General features: G+C 51.6%; 2 protein-coding genes across 2 annotated transcripts in view; both read left to right on the plus strand.

Annotated features, from left to right (window-relative positions):
* The first annotated feature begins 26 nt into the window (after window positions 1–26).
* On the plus strand, window positions 27–12,118 carry AIF1L (allograft inflammatory factor 1 like). Its single transcript, XM_057380084.1, has 5 exons — window positions 27–143; window positions 4,578–4,644; window positions 7,616–7,657; window positions 8,824–8,986; window positions 10,651–12,118. Exons 1-5 carry the CDS (start codon window positions 66–68, stop codon window positions 10,736–10,738), a joined length of 438 nt encoding a protein of 145 aa, XP_057236067.1. The 5' UTR covers window positions 27–65; the 3' UTR covers window positions 10,739–12,118.
* A 2,108-nt stretch (window positions 12,119–14,226) lies between these two features.
* Window positions 14,227–17,612, plus strand: part of NUP214 (nucleoporin 214) — a 37,463-nt gene continuing 34,077 nt past the window's right edge. Inside the window, exons 1-4 of the mRNA XM_057380063.1 lie at window positions 14,227–14,325; window positions 15,761–15,956; window positions 16,579–16,730; window positions 16,992–17,259. Coding sequence (XP_057236046.1) covers window positions 14,284–14,325; window positions 15,761–15,956; window positions 16,579–16,730; window positions 16,992–17,259 — 658 coding nt within the window. The 5' untranslated portion in view covers window positions 14,227–14,283. The remainder of the gene's footprint in view (window positions 14,326–15,760; window positions 15,957–16,578; window positions 16,731–16,991; window positions 17,260–17,612) is intronic.

Raw genomic sequence — 17,612 nt, forward strand, 5'->3', positions numbered from 1 at the left:
AGGGCCCGGCCCGGCCCTGCCCGCCCCTATTTAAGGMGGCGGCGGGCACGGGGAGGTTCGGTGCGATGGCGGCTCCGCGCCGGCCGAGCGGCGGGGGGCTGCGGAGGGCTCCGCAGGACGGGCGGCTGGAGGAGATCAACAAGGTGGGGCTGGGGCCGCCTCCCGAGCCGATCCCCGTGGGGAGGGGGCTGCAGCGGAGCCGGGCGGGGCAAGAGGAAGAGGAGGAGGGGGGCGGTGAGTGCGGACCCCTCTGCCCGAGCCCCTCTGGAGAGGGGGATCCGGCCGGAGGAGGAAGGGGGTTTCTACGGAGATCGCTCTCCGTCCCTGGTGGTGCCTCGCAGGCGGCTCTTTCCTCCCCGTGCACCGCACCCCGGCAGGTCCGAGCGGTTTGGTGGGCACCTGGGGGCTKGCTGCTGTGAAATTCCCTTTGGGAACGTGGTCCAGCAAGAATGGGGGCTGTTGTTCTCCTGGAGAACTTCAGCCTCCCCTCTGCTGTATCGAACGTTTCAACTTCTTCTTCTCAGAATGTGAAGTTTCTGCTGCTCAGAGCTAACTCCAGCTTTCCTAGCTTTTCATTACACCGGGTGAATGTGTAGCCCAGGATGGCTGGACGTCCCACAAGCCTTGGGCAGGGGGAATAGCAGCTCCTGGATTAGTGCAAAGTGCACTGGGCTTTGTGCCCTTCATGCTAGGGTTAGGCAAGGTCCTCTCCCCCGAGCTTCAGGGTTCCCCTGTCCCTTGCTTGGCATGGCTGTGCGGGCAGTTCTGTTGGCATCCCTCCCAGCTAAGAGCGGTTCTGAGGGTGAAAAGAAGGTTTTAACCTTGAAGCAAACAGTGCTGGGTWGTGAGTGGCACGTTGGTGTTACAAGTGCAGAAATCAAATTGCTGCACAAGATGAGAGCCCGGAGGAGATGATGGGCTCACCTTGCCCTCACACTGACTAAGCTGTGAAAATTGCCAATATGTTCCACCAGACAGCAGTGAGACAGTAGAGGTGAAGTTTAGGTCACTGGAGAGGGAATTAGGTCATTAGAAATTACTCAATTAATTAGAAATTAGGATGTGCTGCGGATAAGAGGGGGAAAAGAGGTGTCGTGGCATAAGGTGTAGAATAAGAGCATTTAGGTAAAAAAGAGCCTTTGTAAGCTGCTGCTGGAAGGCAGACACAGCACACCCTGCACCAAGGAGCTGTGTAGGTGGGTCTCACATATTTCCCCTAGCCAAGGTGGTGTTGGCCCTTAGGCTGGGGGCAAAAGGACTGTGTTGTACCTAGTACTGCAGTTTCTGCTTTTCCAGAGCCATCCTCCAGTGTCACCCAGGCACAAGGTGGATTCATGATCCTTAAGCTGCTGTAGGACTGAGTTTGGGAAGCCGTGCTTATTGGGATGTTGCTGGTGTGCCACTGCTGTGCCCCAGGGCTGGGGGCTGTTCCTGTTCCCATACTGGGAATAGGCTCCTATCTCTCCCCAAAACTTCCACCACTTTTGGCCTTTACTTTGGCTGATGCTTGGATAACAAAAATGAAACAAGCTTTGTGACTTCCTGCTGACAGAGCTGCTTGTTTGCATCCTTGCTGCCCTGTGTGCTGGCTCAGTGCTCCAAGACAGGGTTTGAGCAGCTCTAAGCCAAGCTGCAGATAGCACGGGTGGCAGATGCCCAGGGATCCTGAGAAGCCATCGTGCTCTGGGCAGCAACTCCCACGCTGCTCTGCTTTGCCAGCTCTGTGTGGCWGTGGGGGAGTGCAGCAAACAGCCTCACGCCTCCCTGACAAAGTGCTGATAGGGAAACTTGGGCTGATACTGTGGCTGGAGCCAGGGAGGGGGTTTCCCAAGCACTGAAGAGCCCTAAGGCTGTAAAACAGTCAAGTGCTCCTAATAAAACCTATCAGGCCAAATTCCTATCAGGCTTAATCTCATTGTCTCATCCTAACACTTAGCTGCCTCCAGCCCTRTTTTCCTGGCTGGTTTCTACCCCAGAGCTCTCACTGGGACACGGATCTGGCAAGGCAGTGTGCTGACTACACATGTGCTGCTGAAGGATAGCTGAGTCCTGGTGCTGACTTCTCCCTTCCAGCCTCAAACTCTCCTCTGGGCTCCCCTCTTGGTTGTTCCCCTCTTTTCGGGCAATGCAATCACATTGTCCAGCCTCGTGCATCAAGGTGGCAGGTCTAATCCAGCACAGATTAGTTTCAACCTAGTTTTACCCTSTAATGCGCTGGGCTGCGGGGAAGGAATTCAGCCTGTTAGAGAGCAGGTGCCTGCTTCTGCCATCCAGGGCAAGCATGAGCATCCCTCAGCCCCTTCCCAGCCCCAGCAGGCAGGGTGGCTGGCACTGAGCACTTAAACATCCCAGGGAGAGCTTGATCTGCCAGCTGGAGTCACCTTTTTGGGGAGTGAGGAAGGATATGGCTTTGCCCAGGTTGTCTTGAAGGTAGCTGGGACTTGTGTGGCTGYGTTTATTGGCTTAGAAAGGTCTCTCAGCAGTTCAGGGAAGGCTGTTCAGGGCAGGAGCGGGGGAGAGGCTTTTATAAAGCAGTTCTTATTAATAGAACATGCCCCTTAAAATGGAAACTTTGGCAAAGGGCTCTAGGAGGAACTTCAGCCACTCTGCGTTTGAGTCACAGGCCCTGGGGACTGAATTCCTGTGTGCCATTGTGAGCGCTTGCCTTATCGCAGTCACAGCCCAGCTCACACACAATGTGAAGGCTGGAATGCCTTTCAAATACACCCCCTTGTTGCTTCCTTGCAGCTGGAGCAGAGCTGAGGTGCTGGTGGGCTGTCCATTCCCCCTTCAGCTGAAACACAAGGGAACTGAGTCCTAGTCCTGTGTGCAGTGTCACCTGTCAGGCTGCCAGGGGCTGATGCGCTCCTGGGCACATTTCCCTCAGCCATCACATCTGGATGCATTCCCCTCAGTCTTCACCGTTTCTTGCTCACAGAGACCCTGCCCTCACATCCACTGTCCTKCTGGGAGGTGGAAGCTGTTTGCTGTGACCTGGTGTCAGGAGGTGTTTTGGCCCTGTTTTGGTTTTTGGTGATGTTTGCCTTCTCCAGAGTCTATTCAGTGGCAATGGCAGCAGGTAACACTACTCTGGTCTCTGGTGACTTCTGCTGCTGCCTGAGCCCAGGTCTTGAAGCTGAATTGGACCCTTTGTACTGGGCTGGTAAATGATACCCCTGGGTAGAAATAACTGAGATAAATGAAACTGAGTTGGCAAAGGAGAGCAAAAGRAGGAAGCGGGAATGTTGCTTTTCASCACAGCTCTCAATTTGAGTTGGTGACCATGGTGATGAGGGAAGTCAGAGTCATGCTGGTTTGATGGCYGTGGTCTCTGGTGTCCCATCTGAAGTTCCCAGGGTGGGAGGAGGGGATGGCAGTCACGTCCATCCCAGTGAGCTTCCTACAAAACCCCAGTTCAGCTGCAGGTAAAAGACGTGCCGTAGCAGTGGTTAACTGGCAGTGAAAGGTTTGAGGACTCTCTGGGCAGGTCCAAGCTCCCCTGTCCCACTGAGAAAAGAGGGAGCAGCTCCAGGTATGTGGGCTGGAGAGACCCAGAGCACGGGAGCAGGATTAGGGTGACAACAGTGACCAGCACACAAGGCTCTTGGTGACCACTCCTGCCTTCCCCATGAGCATGGGGAGCAGTGCTGAGGAACACGTGCCTGGAGTAGGGAACAACCTCAGCCCTCCATCCACCAAACCCCTCTAGGGGATTTTCCTGGACAGGCCATGCATAAACTGTGCAGATGTTAATGATTTCTACCCTGAAGAATGTGGTGTTGTTGCTGAACACAGATCGAGTCATTAAGCTGCGCTGGGCTGGAGCTGGGTGGTGTGGGAGGGCAGGGACAGGAGCAGGACCCTGCTGCTCACAGCTGCGGGGAGTGTTGCTGGCAGGGCACAGCAGAAGAGTTGGCTGTGCAAGCCTTGGTCTGTTCTCTTGGGTATCTGAAGGTTTTTGAGCTGTGGCTAGGGACAGATGAGCAGAGGTGACCCAGGGTTTCCTCCCCAGCCTGAGCAGGGTAAGGGGATAAAATGGATATTTGGTATGGGAGAGTTCCTTAGCCCAAAATACCTGTCCTCTTGTGTGTATGACATTCTACAAACTTTGCCTGCTCTATTTGCAAGCCTTCTGAGTTTATCTAAGAGTTTGAAATCTGAGATAAGAGTGCTTTTTGCAAGGACTAGGAGCCCTTGCTAGAAATAAGTGCCCAATCCACATGTTGAGTGTGCTTAAGCAGAGATGTGGGGAGCTGAAACCTTGAGTGAGCAGAAAGAGAGGGTTTCATACAGTTGTTCCAAAAACAGGTGGAGTTCAGTCCTCTCACAAGCTACTAGTGGGAAATGTGAGACATCAGAGGGATTCCCCTTGCCCTGGAATGTTAATGACAAGGTGTGCAGGGATTCAGCCCTTTTTCAAGTCTCCTGGTGCTGTTGCTGAGCTGTGACTCTCTGAGTCACTCTCTGTGCCTCTGGAATTATGCGGGTCTTCTGGGTAATGCTGCCTTTGTAGGCTCCCTCCAGGGTGTTTTCCTTYGCATCTTTAACCTTGGGGATATTTTTTTTTTCTGTTTTAGGAGTTTCTCTGTGACCCAAAGTTCAGTGATGAAAAAGACCTGGAGGAGAAGCTGGCAATGTTCAAAGGTGAGAACTGGAGGGTTTCCCTGTCCTTTGAGCCTTACTGTTTGCTCTGAACCAGATTATTTTCCTCAGCACTTGGATCTTACCAAGATCCTGAGATTCTCTACCAAACACAAGCGACTGAGCTGGGATGGATGCCTCCCCTTGCTTGTGGGGCTCKGTGAAACTCCCCAGAGAGGTGTTTTCCATGCAAGCCTTTGTGCTTCTCCCACTTGCAGGGCAGGGACATGCCACCCTACAGCCATCCTGCCTRGCAGCTGCTGTTACTGCAAAACCTGCTGCGTGGGCAAAACCCTGGGGAGCAGCAAAGGCGGATGGTTTCTGTCGAGTTACCCAGCGAGCTAACTGGCATAATGGACCATGCAATAGTGGACTTTTTTTTTTTCAATAAGCAGGAGGATCTCATTCCACAGAACAGAAGTTTCAGCTGCTTTCTGGAGCAATTTCTCTTCCCAAAAGTTTCTTTAGTCCTTTCCCAGCCCCTTGACACCAGAGGGAACAACACTAATATGTCAACTTCTGGCCAAAGCCTGGCTCCAGTGGGTCAGCAGATCTAGGGCTTAGGTTTGGGTCTTTTCCTTGTACAGGGGGTAGAGAAACAGCTCAAAAGTCTGGAGTCCTCTAGAGTTTGTCCCCAGACTGGTTACAGGACAAGATCTGTCAAGGTTATTCTGGTGTACCCACTTTCTTCCCAAGCAGTGGCTGAAGGCAGTTGAGAAAACACACCTCTGCGTCACATTGCCTCGAGGCTTGTCCTCAGCCTGGCTCTAACCAAATAAAACCTGACCTTGCTTCCATTTCAGACAYTGTCTGCTGTTTCCCTTTGAATTTTGGCTTTGCAATCCAACAAGGAAGAAGCTGGCTGGCGTTTTGTGATCCCTTACACCGCTGGGCACAGAGGAGCCTCCTGTGCTCCCCGGTCTCTTTTGTGTTGCCTTTTGTGTGGCTTTGGCTTTTGGCTGCAGCCCCGCATTATTTTTTTCCCATCACAATTGGTGCTCTTCAAACATTGCAACTGTAGGTCACAGGCACAGAATTCCCTGTAACGAGAGCCTTTGGCATCTCCTCCTGCTGGCCTCGTGAGTTTGTCTCCGTGGCCTGTCTCGCTCTCCAACGCCTCCTCCAGCTCCCCCAACAATCGGCTCATTGTGTGATGATGGGGGAATATTTCTTCTCTGCTGTCCTTCCCACTGTCCTCCCCCACTCCCCAGCCTGGGAGAGGCAAAGACGGAGCCACCRTGCAGTGTTTGTGTAAAAGCATTTGTGATTGAGGGACCACGTATGGTTTTTGCCCCGCTAAATCCCCACTGCTGGGGTGGGAGGGAAACATGAATGTGTGAGCTGAGGCTGATGTAAAGCTGCCTCTGTTCTCTGCACTTTTGGCTGAGTGTCAGCTGAGAAGAAAAGAAAACATGTGCTGGGCATGGACATGGCCGAGCAGGGTTTGTGTCCCCAGGCATGTGCAGGGRTGCCTGACCCTGGCCAGGGAGGTGGCAGCTCATCTGCACAAGGTCTTTGTGGTGAGGCAGAGTGTGGGGAGAGGCAGTCCCACATCAAACATCACTCTGGCCCCTAAGCACGTGTGTTATAGCCCCAAATTAATCTAGGATTGGTTGTTTGATGCTTGAAGGGAGACGTTTACTCCTGCCTGAAGCGTGAACATGCCCTGGTCTGCTCATGGCAGCAGTAATCCGTGGGCTGAGACCCAGGTGAAGGTGTGCCAAGCCATTCCTCTGCCTCCTGCCCATCAGTCCCGTTAACCCAGCAATTTCCTTTGGTCCTGGGAAGACACAGGACCACACACATTTCTGATATGTGAAATAACCACTCTTTCCTTTGGTCCCTTAAATTAGCCTGCCACTTCTCTGTTCATGCTCATGTGCTTGCTGGTATCCCTGGAGCAGAGGCAAAAGGTCTTTTCCCTTTTCCTTCCTGGGGCAAAGGAGCACCCTGGAAAGGCTTGGTTAATTTAAGTCCTCCAAGGCTGTTGTGGGATGCAAGTACTGACTGCAGGGTGATTGCTCCAGCTCAGCATGGATGGATGCTGCCAGCAGGCATCTTGCTCTTTCCATTTAGCAGAGCTGAGGTGATGGGGGGCCCCCTGTGGTAGTGGGAGCTGTATAGTCTGTAAGACAGACAAATCCTTGCCTGAAGAGCTTAAAGTCTAAATGGGGAACAGCTAGCAAGGAGTGGGGGAGTKTGTAGGAAGCTCAGGTGTGCTACTTCGAAGGGCAGAAACTGCACAGGTCTGGATTCCTGAATTTTTGAAGTCAAATCAGTGCTCTGCTTGTTACAGCATGTGAGTTTTTTATCCTGCAAATCTAACCAGACCTTCTGGAGTAAGCTCTGCCTCTCCCTGAGAATGCTGGAGTTGCTCAAGTCAGCAGTGTTTGCCAGCAGGCTGGAAGGGCAAACAACCTGCTCCAGCATCCCTGTGCCCAGGCATGTTCTTGGCTTTGCCCTCTTGATGTGGTCCTTGAGCATCTCTCCTRGCAGGTGGTGCTCTGGGAGCGAGCACAGTTTTGGGAGCACTGTGGAGTCTGTCCCTCGTTATTGCAGGCAACTGCGTCATCTAATCCCCCTCCTAATCCGCTCAAGCTTCATCTCGGGAGTGCTCAGGSGTTTGTTTTCCTTGCTGCTCCTTCTGGGAGGCTGTTCCAGAGCTTTGTTTTTCTGGCTGGAAACCTTTTAACGCTGTTCATGGCCAGCTGATACCTTGTTCTCATGCCAGTGTTTTCCCTGAGCTTAAATGAAGAGCAACCACAATCACAGAGCACTTAACTCTAGAGCCCTAGAACTGAGATAAGGGTGCTACAACCAGGCCTTGAGATGCCTCCCCCTCTGCACTTTGCATTCAGCAGTATATCARTCTTATCCCCAAATGTTTTATTTCATTGCCATAAGCAGGCAGTGCTCCAAAGTTCTGCACACTCCCTGCTCAAGAGTCCTGTTAACTTAATTCTGTCTCTTCCAGAGAAATACATGGAGTTTGACCTGAACAACCAAGGCGAGATTGGTGAGTGACTCTGAGGGATGCTGGGCTGGAAGAGCCTGTCTGCTGCTGAACCTGCTGCTGAATGCCCTCTGCATTCGTGGTGCTGAGGAGGAAAGCTTGTGGGCTTTTCCTGTGTCCAGCCTTGCTTGGATCCTGATCTCCAGCCAGGGGCTTCCTTGGCTCTCCAGCCCCTGCCTCTCAGCTTCCTCAGTCTCTCCTTGCCTACTTCAAGATCTAAGCTCTTCTCAGTGCTGTTCTCCTGACGTTCTGTTTATCTCTTCCACTTCTTTCTGCTCTAAATGTTTTTTTCTTCTCCCTTTTCCTCCACTGAGTTCTTCTTCTCAATGCTCTGCTGGGAAGATAGGAATTCAAAGCTGGAAACCTGCAGAACTTGGACAATACCAGGGTTTGCTGGGCTTGAGGCAGGAGTTGTATAAATCCATGAGCACTTGTGGTGCAGACAAGCTCTTTGCTTTGCAAGGAGGGGAGTGGAGGGAAGCGAAGGACTTGGGTGTGAGTCTGGCTCAGCTGAGCAGCCCTGCTTTGGGTCCAAAAAGCACCAGTTACGTAAAGTTCCAGCCTCCTGCAGGGCCGGAGCTGACACTGAAATGTAACCACTTGTGTGCTGTGCCCTTGTGGGAAGCTGCTGCCTGGTTCCCCTCCTCCACAAGTCCTCCAGCTGAAATGAAGCCTGTGGGGAGCTGGAAGAAGCCTGACTCAGGGTTTCCGGGAGGGAAGGGGCCCGCAGGTCTCAGCAGGCAGCGCTGCAATGGGAGGAAGTGGCCTGGGGCGATGGGCAGGGGCGTCTGCTCCCCACTGCGTGTTTGTCTCCAGCTTTAACCCCGGTGTTGCTTCCCTCCTCCCCATCCTTGTGATTCTTGGCACCACACTCCCAGCTAAAGAGCACTGTAGAGCACTGTCCCCACGTGTGTCTGGAGCACTTGGAGAGTTATCCCTCTTCTCTGAGTGTGTGGTGCTTTTACCCTGAGCTGTTTCACTGGGAAGTGATGCTTTGTTCAGGGCAGAGTGGCAGTGAGCTGCACTGGAAGGCTTCTCGTGGCCTTTGGCAACAGCTTAATGCTGTTGGCCACAGAGCGCACAGGTGAGGTGGCCTGGGGTGGGAACTCATGGCCCTAGGRTTGGTCTGGGGTTACCTCTTGACAGCAGCGATTACCTCGCTCTTGCAGATTTGATGTCTGTCAAAAGAATGATGGAGAAGCTGGGGGCTCCAAAGACCCACCTCGAACTGAAGAAGATGATCTCCGAGGTGACTGGAGGGGTCAGCGACACCATCTCGTACCAGGACTTTGTCAACATGATGCTTGGGAAACGCTCTGCTGTGCTGAAACTGTGAGTCCCGGGATGGAGCGGGGCGGGGGAGCCCAGCAGGACCCGAGCTGCTGTGTTGGGAAGCACAGGCTGTTCTGTCTGTGGAGCTGGGGCTGTGCACACTCGGTGTTCATTGGGGAGATGAGGATCCTGGTGCAGGGGGCTCTGCAGGGTGCCAGGGGAGGGTGTGTGAGCCCATGTCCAGCAGTGAGTGCTCCCAGCAGAGCTGCCCGCTGTGTGTTAGCACAGGCTCCCTCCCATGTGCTCCAGGGGAGCCATCCCCCTCCTTTCCCCAGGCTGTGCAGCCATTCAGCASTGCAGGGCTTTCCCCTGTCTCTTCCCTGAGGTTCCTGCTGGCTTTGGGGTCACGGGCTTCCCCTGTGGATGGTGGCAGGACTTGAGCAGTGAATGATGGTCCTGCCACCACCAGTAGTGCTGGCTCCTGTTTCCCACAGCATGCTCCATCTCTGCTTGACTTTGGGCAGTAGATGGAGATGGGACACATGCTTGAAACAGCTGGCTCGTGCTGGGAGAGGTTTTCTGTGGTACAGGCTGCCAGCACTAGCCTCCCACGGCCCCCTCTGCCCTCTCAACAGGGCTCTGAAAGTGCTGCTCTAACAAATGGCTTCCAAACACTCGCTTGGCTCCATCTCCATCCCATTGAAGCCCRGCGTTTCCTTTCACAGCTCAGAGGCTGGCCCTGCTTTTGTGTCTGAAACCATGAATAGGAGCTGATCCTCTCCATCCTCCTTACCCTTTTTTGAAGGCAGCTTTAGAAACACAGCCARCTCTCAGGGCAGGTTGGGAGGAAGGATCTTGCACCCACCTCTCACGTGGTTTCTCTAAGCTGGGATGTGGTTGCTGGCAGAGTCTCTGCACTGTGTGCTGTGTCTGTGTTGGGATGCTCCTCTTCCAAGCACACACTGACTTCTGACATCCCTGCTCCTCCTTTTTCTCCACCAGAACCAGACTGARCCTGCAGCCTGTCCCGTATCTTCCATCCCTCCTCCCAACTGCAACAGTTTTCACAAACAGGTCCCTTCTCTTGCTAACAGACACCCCATTGTCTGCAGGACTCTGTACAGCAGGAGCAGAAATGTAAAACTCGTCCTAAGAGCAGTGCAGCCTTTGATCCATCGAGGCAGCTGGCATTCCCAGCGTAGCTCCAGTCCTCAGGGAGGAAGACAATGCTAGTGGTTGCAAAATGCTTGAGATTCCTACAGSCAGTGCCTTGCTCCTTGTTTTTGCTCTCTCCCCTGGCTGAAATTGCTGCTGCTGCTTGCTCKGTGTTGGCTTCTGAATGCTCTGCTGTGTGGGTATGTGCAAGGTGGGCCAGGAGTGCTATTTGCTTTTACGCATCAGGAGTATTTGGCATGCAGTGTGTGCCCAGGGGATTTCGGAAGTGGCTGTCTAAATMAAATGTGCTAATCCTCTGGGCTCTGAGAGGGAAACCGGCAGAGACTTCGGGAACCCATCCTGGTAGCTGCTGGAAAAGCCAGCCTGGCAGCACTGCCCTCTGTTGGCTTTCCCTCCCTTATTAATTATCGGGTGCCCTTTGCAGGAGAGCCAGATGCTCTTTTCCAGCAAATAATGCCACCCTCAATGATGGATAATCATGAATTTGCTTTTTTTTTTTTTTTCTTTTTTTTTTTTTCTAAATTGGCAGTATCTGTTGTGTTTTGCAGGGTCATGATGTTTGAAGGAAAAGCCAAYGAAAGAAACCCAAAACGTTCTGGTCCACCTCCAGAGAGAGACATAGCCAGCCTCCCTTGAAGAAGACAAGCTATAAAATGGGCACTGTTTGCTTTGCTGGTCTGTAACAGAGGTTACCTGTGCTTCCTTACTCTTTACTGTGGACAGTCCTAGTTTTCAACTAACCTGCCTTAGAGGAACAGAAAGGGAAGCTGGAGACCCCCAGCTCATGTCTTTCTGCTGCATCCCTTAGCCAGTGTGATCTGTTAGACAGAAGCTGTAGCACCAAGTGTAATGTGAGACCAAAAAGAACAAAAAATACCMTGGGATTTTACTCTTTCCTCTGCCCTTCCTGCATTTCTTAGACGAGGAGCTCTTTTGTTCCCAGCATGTGGATTCAGGGCTGTGCTTATCACAACAGGTTCCTAATGGTCCTTGCTGCCAGACRTAGACAAAGCCCCTGAGAGCAGCTTCAGGGTGCAAAGACTTAAGTGCCTTCTCTGCTCCATCCCCCCCTTCCTACTTCAGATTTAGTCCTTCCYCTCCTGACCTCCCCAAAATGCAAATCAGGCTCCCACGACTGTCTGATGATAAGGGGAATGTGGGAATGTGCTTGGACACAGAGATTTGCCTGCCCAGCCTTTGGAGTGGGCACCGCTGCCTGCAGGGACAGCTTGTGTCTGCTCCAGGGGCTCATCCTGCAGGCAGATCTTAGGGTCCCCCACCAGCCACTGCAAAGGGGGATGGTTAAAACCACCCCGAGGACCCCCTCCCTGATAAATCTCAATTTGGGTCTGACCAAGAGTGTAACCTCTGAGCAGGTGATTGTCCCGTCCATGAGATGCAGAAACAAGCTGTGATGCCTTTGTAGCCCCACAGGATGCCTGGGGCAAGTGAAACCTTCRGGTGAAAGGAAGCTGAGTGACCAAACTGAGCCCTACCAGACCAGCTGCAGATGAGGATCTGTCCTCAGGCAGCTGCTCTGGCCCCCTGATTTTTGCAGACCTCYCTGTGCGTGTTTCAGCTTGGTACCCTGGGACTGTCCATTTCCCTGAGGGACAAGCCCTCAAGTCTGCAAAATAAGAACGGCTCTAAGTGTGGAATATGAGCTGGGACTGTGCTATCCATGCTCTGGTTACTGGGGTGATTCTTGTTCCATACACAATTTCTGGAATCCAGGTGTTTGCTCTTTGCCCTTTCCCTACTCTYTTATTAAACGTTCTTGACAGCTTTTAACTTTTTTAAATCATGGTTTAATAAGTACATTTTTTTAAAAGGAAATAAAGRTGATTAATTGTACTAGGCTGATTGTTCCTGCCAAAGGCTGCACTTTTAAATAAAGAAAAGACACAACAAAAACATTCTCACTACTGTTTGTGCAAAAACCAAAACTGTAAGGGGGAGAAAAATTATGAGCAAAAGCAGCACCAGTCTACTTCAAGAACTGAAAATAAATCTTCTGAAGCTACCCTGTGTGTCAGTGTATATTGTTATCTCCTCTGAAGCTCAGTCCATATGATTGGTTGCAGATTAAGGGAGCTGGTTTCCAAGTCTGTTAATATAAACCCTTAAACAGATCCTGGAGCTAGGTTTGGACTGTCTTGATCTGATCTTTATCTGTAATAACTGACTGAAAGCYGTGGAGTTTGTGTGATGAAATGCAGAGGCCACCTCCTGAAAGCTGGCGCTTTTTCCTGTCTTACTGAAAAAGAGCAGGTGCCAGTGCTTGTTTTAAGGAATAACTTGTTTATTGAGAGCAGACACTTGCAATATGTCTCTTGAAGGAGGCTGTTTTTTTGGTTTTTTTTTTTTTTTTTAATTCTCTCTGTTGAAGCAATTGCCTGAGGTTCTTGTCTGATGTGAATTATCAAAAGGGGAGATCAGGCTTCCTGGGGAATGGCTGGATACACTTCTTTKCCATGTGTTTCTCAAAAGCACAGGATTTCCCTGAGATCAGAGCCCCATGTCTGTGTCCTGCTACCTGGTAGCCTCTGGGAATGCACCTGCTTTTCCTGGCCACGTGTGTTGGAGCTGTTGTTCAGTTAGAAAATAAAGGAAGTGTGTTACACGAGGGAAATTTGAATGTGGTTTGCCACAGTGCAGGTCACTGCCCAAAGCCATCGCTGTTTGTCTCTGTGGGAATCCATGTCCTTTTTGGTCCTGAAAAAGAGAATGACCTGCTCGAGCTGGAAACAGCCCTTCTCAAAGTGTCCCAGAGGGCTGAGTGCTGACCTTCTGTCTAAGTGGGAGCTGAGCCCCTCAAAACTTGAGRAGCAGGTAAAGAAATCAAGCACCTGGTGTGATCAAGCCCCCACAAACTGTTTTTGTGTGGTCCTGGAGCACAGTAAGGCTGTTCCAGTTTGCAGAGCTTCCATGATTCCAGCTCGGCCACCCTAAATCGGTGCTGTGCAGGTACTGACCCAGGATATCCCTGCACTCCCATTGTAGCCCATGCCAAGGGAGCAGGATTTTACCAGAGGAAAGACACGAAACTGTGTCAGGAGAGGGTTAGGTTGGAATTAGGAAAAGGTTATTGCCCCAGAGGGTGGKGTGGRGTACTGAACAGGCTCCCCAGGGAATGGTCAAGGCCCCAAATTTGCCAGAGCTCCAGGAGCGCCTGGACAAGGTTCTCAGGGACCTGGTGGGATCCTTGGGTTGTGCTTGCAGAGTCAGGAGATGGATTTAATGATCCTTGAGCATCCCTTCCTTCGCTGGATTTTTTGTGATTCTTCAGACTTGAAGCAACATTAGATCTCTGRTTCAGGAAAAGCATCGAAACTCCCCCTCACCAAGGGCTGGTGGCTCCACCATGGCTTGGCAGGGACAGCCAGAGCCCGTCCCTGGCCACAGCGGGGTCTGTCCGCTCAGGGTCTGTCCCCTCAGGATCTGTCCCCTTAAGGTCTGTCCGCTCTGGGTCTGTCCCCTCAGGGGCTGTCCTGTCCGCTCAGGGTCTGTCCCATCAGGGTTTGTCCCCTCAGGGTCTGTCCGCTCAGGGTCTGTCCCATCAGGGTTTGTCCCCTCAGGGTCTGTCCGCTCAGGGTCTGTCCCCTCAGGGGCTGTCCTGTCCGCTCAGGATCTGTCCCCTCAGGGTCTGTCCCCTCAGGGGCTGTCCCCTCAGGGGCTGTCCTGTCCGCTCAGGGTCTGTCCCCTCAGGGGATGCGGCCCCTCAGACGGAGCGGGGCAGGGGGCTCCTTCTGCTCCCACCGCCTCAGAACGTGTGGAAAAATCAGCGCGAGAGAGCACAGCCTTAAACTGCGCCAGGCTGGAAATTGGGAGGAATTGGGAGGAAAGGRTGATTWRRWMWTKGRAMMGGSMWWYYKKKGRRGKKSCSGRRKYMMCGKYCCSSSRRGGGSCCCAAGGAACGACTGGACGCGGCACTCAGTACGCTGCGCTGGTTGAAAAGGTGGTGATCGGTCACAGCTGGGCTCSATGATTTCAGAGATCTTYTCCAACCTGGTTGACTCTGTGAAAAAAGGCTTTATTAGGAACAGCTGTAGCGGGGGAGGACCCGGCGGGAGGACCCGGAGCASCGAGAGCGGCGGCCAGAGCGGCTCCGCCGGAAGCGGAAGTGGCGAAGGGCTCTCCCGGCGGGGCGCGGGCGGCGGGACCGCGGCSGCGGGGCCGCCATGGGGGACGACATGGACGTGATCCCCGATCGGGAGATGAAGGTGAGGCACGGGGAGAGTGGGAGCTGTAAAAGGGCAGCCCGCCGCGGGGAAGGCTGACAGGCCGTTTGGCTCGGGCCGGGGGCCTTGGCGTGGAGCCGGAGGGGAGCGGGRCTTGGGGAGGACTCGGCCTGGTCTGCGAGTGGTGGTGGGTTCTGGGGGCCGCTTGGGTGGGAGCGTGGGGCTGACAAACCGGGAGGGTCGGCTCGGGACATGGCCGGGGCTTTTTGAGGCATCCTTACAGTGTATGTGAATCAGTGCTAGAATGGGTCGGGCTGGAAGGGACCACAGTGGGTCAAACCTGCCTGCTCAGACCGGGTCATCCCACAGCACATAGCACAGAATTGCGTCCASACGGGTCTGGAATATCTCCAKTGAGGGRTACTCCACACCCTTTCTGGGCAATTTTGAGGACTTTCTAGTATTTGAGGACTTTCCAGCAGAGTGTGGTACAAGCCTGTGAGATGGAAAAGAAAGGCTGGCATGGCCTTGGTGTAGGGGAGTCTTTAATGCCTGGGGAAGGAATCACWGAATGGTTTGTGTTGGAAGGGACCGTAGATCTCATCTCGTTCTAACCCCTGCCACGGGCASGAACACCTTTCATCAGACCAGGTTGTTCCAAGCCTCATCCAACCTGGCTTCACGCAGTTTCAGGGGTGAAGGAGAGTTGGAGGAATCTTGTTCTGGAAGAAGAGAGATGCGTTTCTAACTCCTTCTGTCAGCATGCCTTGTGCTGGGAATCTCCTGGCTTTGGGAGCAGTGTGTGTGGCTGTGGAGCAGTGTGAGCTGGAGTCTTGCTGTGTGGTGCCAGCCTAGCCTGTCCTGTGTCACCCAGTGTTAAGCAGGGACATGGGGGAGCAGATTCCTGGAGCAATTGTGAGTTGTCCAGTTGCTTTCTGCCCTCAAAACCAGACTAGCTGGCCTGTTTGTTTTGCAGAAGTTTCTGAGTTTATACACCCTCAGGTGGCAGGAATGTACTTATTTAGTGGTAGTAATCTGGGAGTAACTCAGGTGCTTGATTGGAGTTATTGGTATATATGTTACCAAATGTGTGCCTTGTAGCAGCGAGTTTTGTTCAGTTCTGTTCTAAATTTTCTTTATTCCCTTCTCCTTCTCTTTTTCTCTGTATCCCTTGGTTAGTTTTGGTGTGCTCATGAGAAGGTCAGGTGTCCCAGACAGATTCAGCTCCTGCAGATTTTATGATCAGTGGCACTGGGTGCAAGAGAGATTTAACTAATGGATAAACAATGTGGTGTGACCTCAATCTTTCAAAGATGAGACAAAAAATGTGATGGGGTGGCCAGAGACTGCTGGGGTGTTTGGCAGAGCTTTGCAGCTCTTGTGGAGAAACTCCTGCATTCACTGTCTTAGAGAAGCCAAAGTAAACTATTCCTCTTGGTCCCTTTGTGAGCATCTACTTCCCAACTCTCTCAAACAGGATTTTCAGTTCAGAGCACTGAAGAAGGTTCGCATCTTTGATTCTCCTGATGATCTCCCCAAAGAGCGCTCCAGCCTCCTTGCTGTGTCCAACAAATATGGGCTGGTCTTTGCTGGTGGAGGGACCAGCCTGCAGATCTTCCACACCAGAGATCTTCTCATGCAGAAACAGCCAGGAGAAGATCCCAGTAAAATTGGTAAGACACACTTAAATCTCATGGCTTTGGCAGAGACAGCTTGATATGGGATTTATGATATGGGGTTATGATATGGGGCTTATCCCTGTCATKCTCTGTCAGGCATTTGAATTGCCACAGTTTCTTGTGTGAGAAAGTAGGAAAAACATTTGTAGCCACTCTTTGCTGGGTTGGTAGCCATTCTTTGAGCTGTGCATGTGTCAGGAATGTGTGTGAGTGAAGGCACAGAGTTCTCACGCTGAGTTACCCACTCTGACGAAACTGCCCAGGAGAGGGGGAGCAACCACTGTCCCAGCACCTGAGTACAAAATTTCATTCTCCTTAGTAACTGTTCCACTCTGTACATACATAGATAAAGCCAAAAATCTTTCCACTTGTTATTACTCAGGTTRCTGAGGAAGGAAAGTGGCATTTTCTTTTCCTAGGAATTTGGCAACTCTCAAGACTGTATTGATRGAGATGGATTTGCTTTCATTCCGTTTTTCTACTTGTTACCTTTGATAGCTGCTGTTAATGAGACTGATGGTTTTTGCATAAATTTGTTGTATTATTTTACAAGAACCATTCTTGCTATTTAAATTTGTCCCCTTCATTCCATCTTCCTTTCCTTTTGTGTTTTAAGTGGAGAATATTCAGAGTACTGTGGTTCCCATGAAGTTCCCTATGCAGCACCTGGCTCTGAGCTGTGACAATCTCACCCTGTCTGTCTGTATGATGTCCAACGAGATTGGTTCCTTCATCAGCTTTTTTGATGTCCGYACATTCCTAAATCAGGTACAGCACATGCCGAGTGGGTTTGGCTTTGGTTTGGGGTTTTTTTTTTCAAAATACAGCAGAGGAGAGGTGTAGCTGGGATGGGATTTTCTGTCTCTGTAGAGATGTCTTGTAAAGGAGTTGATCAATAAACTCAAAATCTGCTTGTCTTTATCAGTCATTAATTTATAGGCAGATCAAAACTGCTTTGAACTGCGACTTCAGGAGAGTTTGATTTTGTGCTCTGCTCTTACTCTCTTGTGTATTTGTTTTTCCTAAAAGGCAAAGCAGCAGAAACATGCATTTGCTTATCACAAACTGGCCAAGGACTCGGGAAGTGCAGCTGTGGTCAATGACCTGAAGTGGAACCCTGCCATTCCTGCCATGGTGGCCATCTGCCTGTCCGATGGCAGCATCTCTGTCCTGCAGGTCACAGACTCTGTGAAGGTTTATGCCACACTCCCATCCTCTGCTGCTGTCACATCTGGTGAGTGGCAGCCTTGGARGGTGCTCAGAATGGTGGACACTGAAGAGCAGACACAGATTGAAAGTGTATAAACACTGTCTCAGGAGGAGGTTTCTTAAAAAAAAAAAAAGAACATTCTTCACAAAAAGGAAGGGTTTAAACTCTGTGAGGCTCAGAAAATGTGTTCTTACTTGTTTGGAGCAGCTGAGTCTTGTGAGTTATCAAAAGTGCCCACCTGTGGTTTGTGTTCTCTCAGGCTTAACTCTCATTTCCAGGAAAACATGCAAATTAGCATCATCAGCTGTTCTGTTTTGACCTGTGCAGTCTTGCTTTCTCTGTGATTGGGTTCAGATTCATGGGGTTTTGCAGTGGAAAAAACCCAGAAGTTTTAATTTACTGGTCCTGTTTTTGTGGGGCTTTGTAACTCTCCAGTTCCT

This window comes from Malurus melanocephalus, unplaced genomic scaffold (genome assembly GCF_030028575.1).
Source record: "Malurus melanocephalus ecotype Western Australia unplaced genomic scaffold, MMel_1.1 scaffold_435, whole genome shotgun sequence".
In the NCBI taxonomy this organism is placed as follows: Eukaryota; Metazoa; Chordata; class Aves; order Passeriformes; family Maluridae; genus Malurus; species Malurus melanocephalus.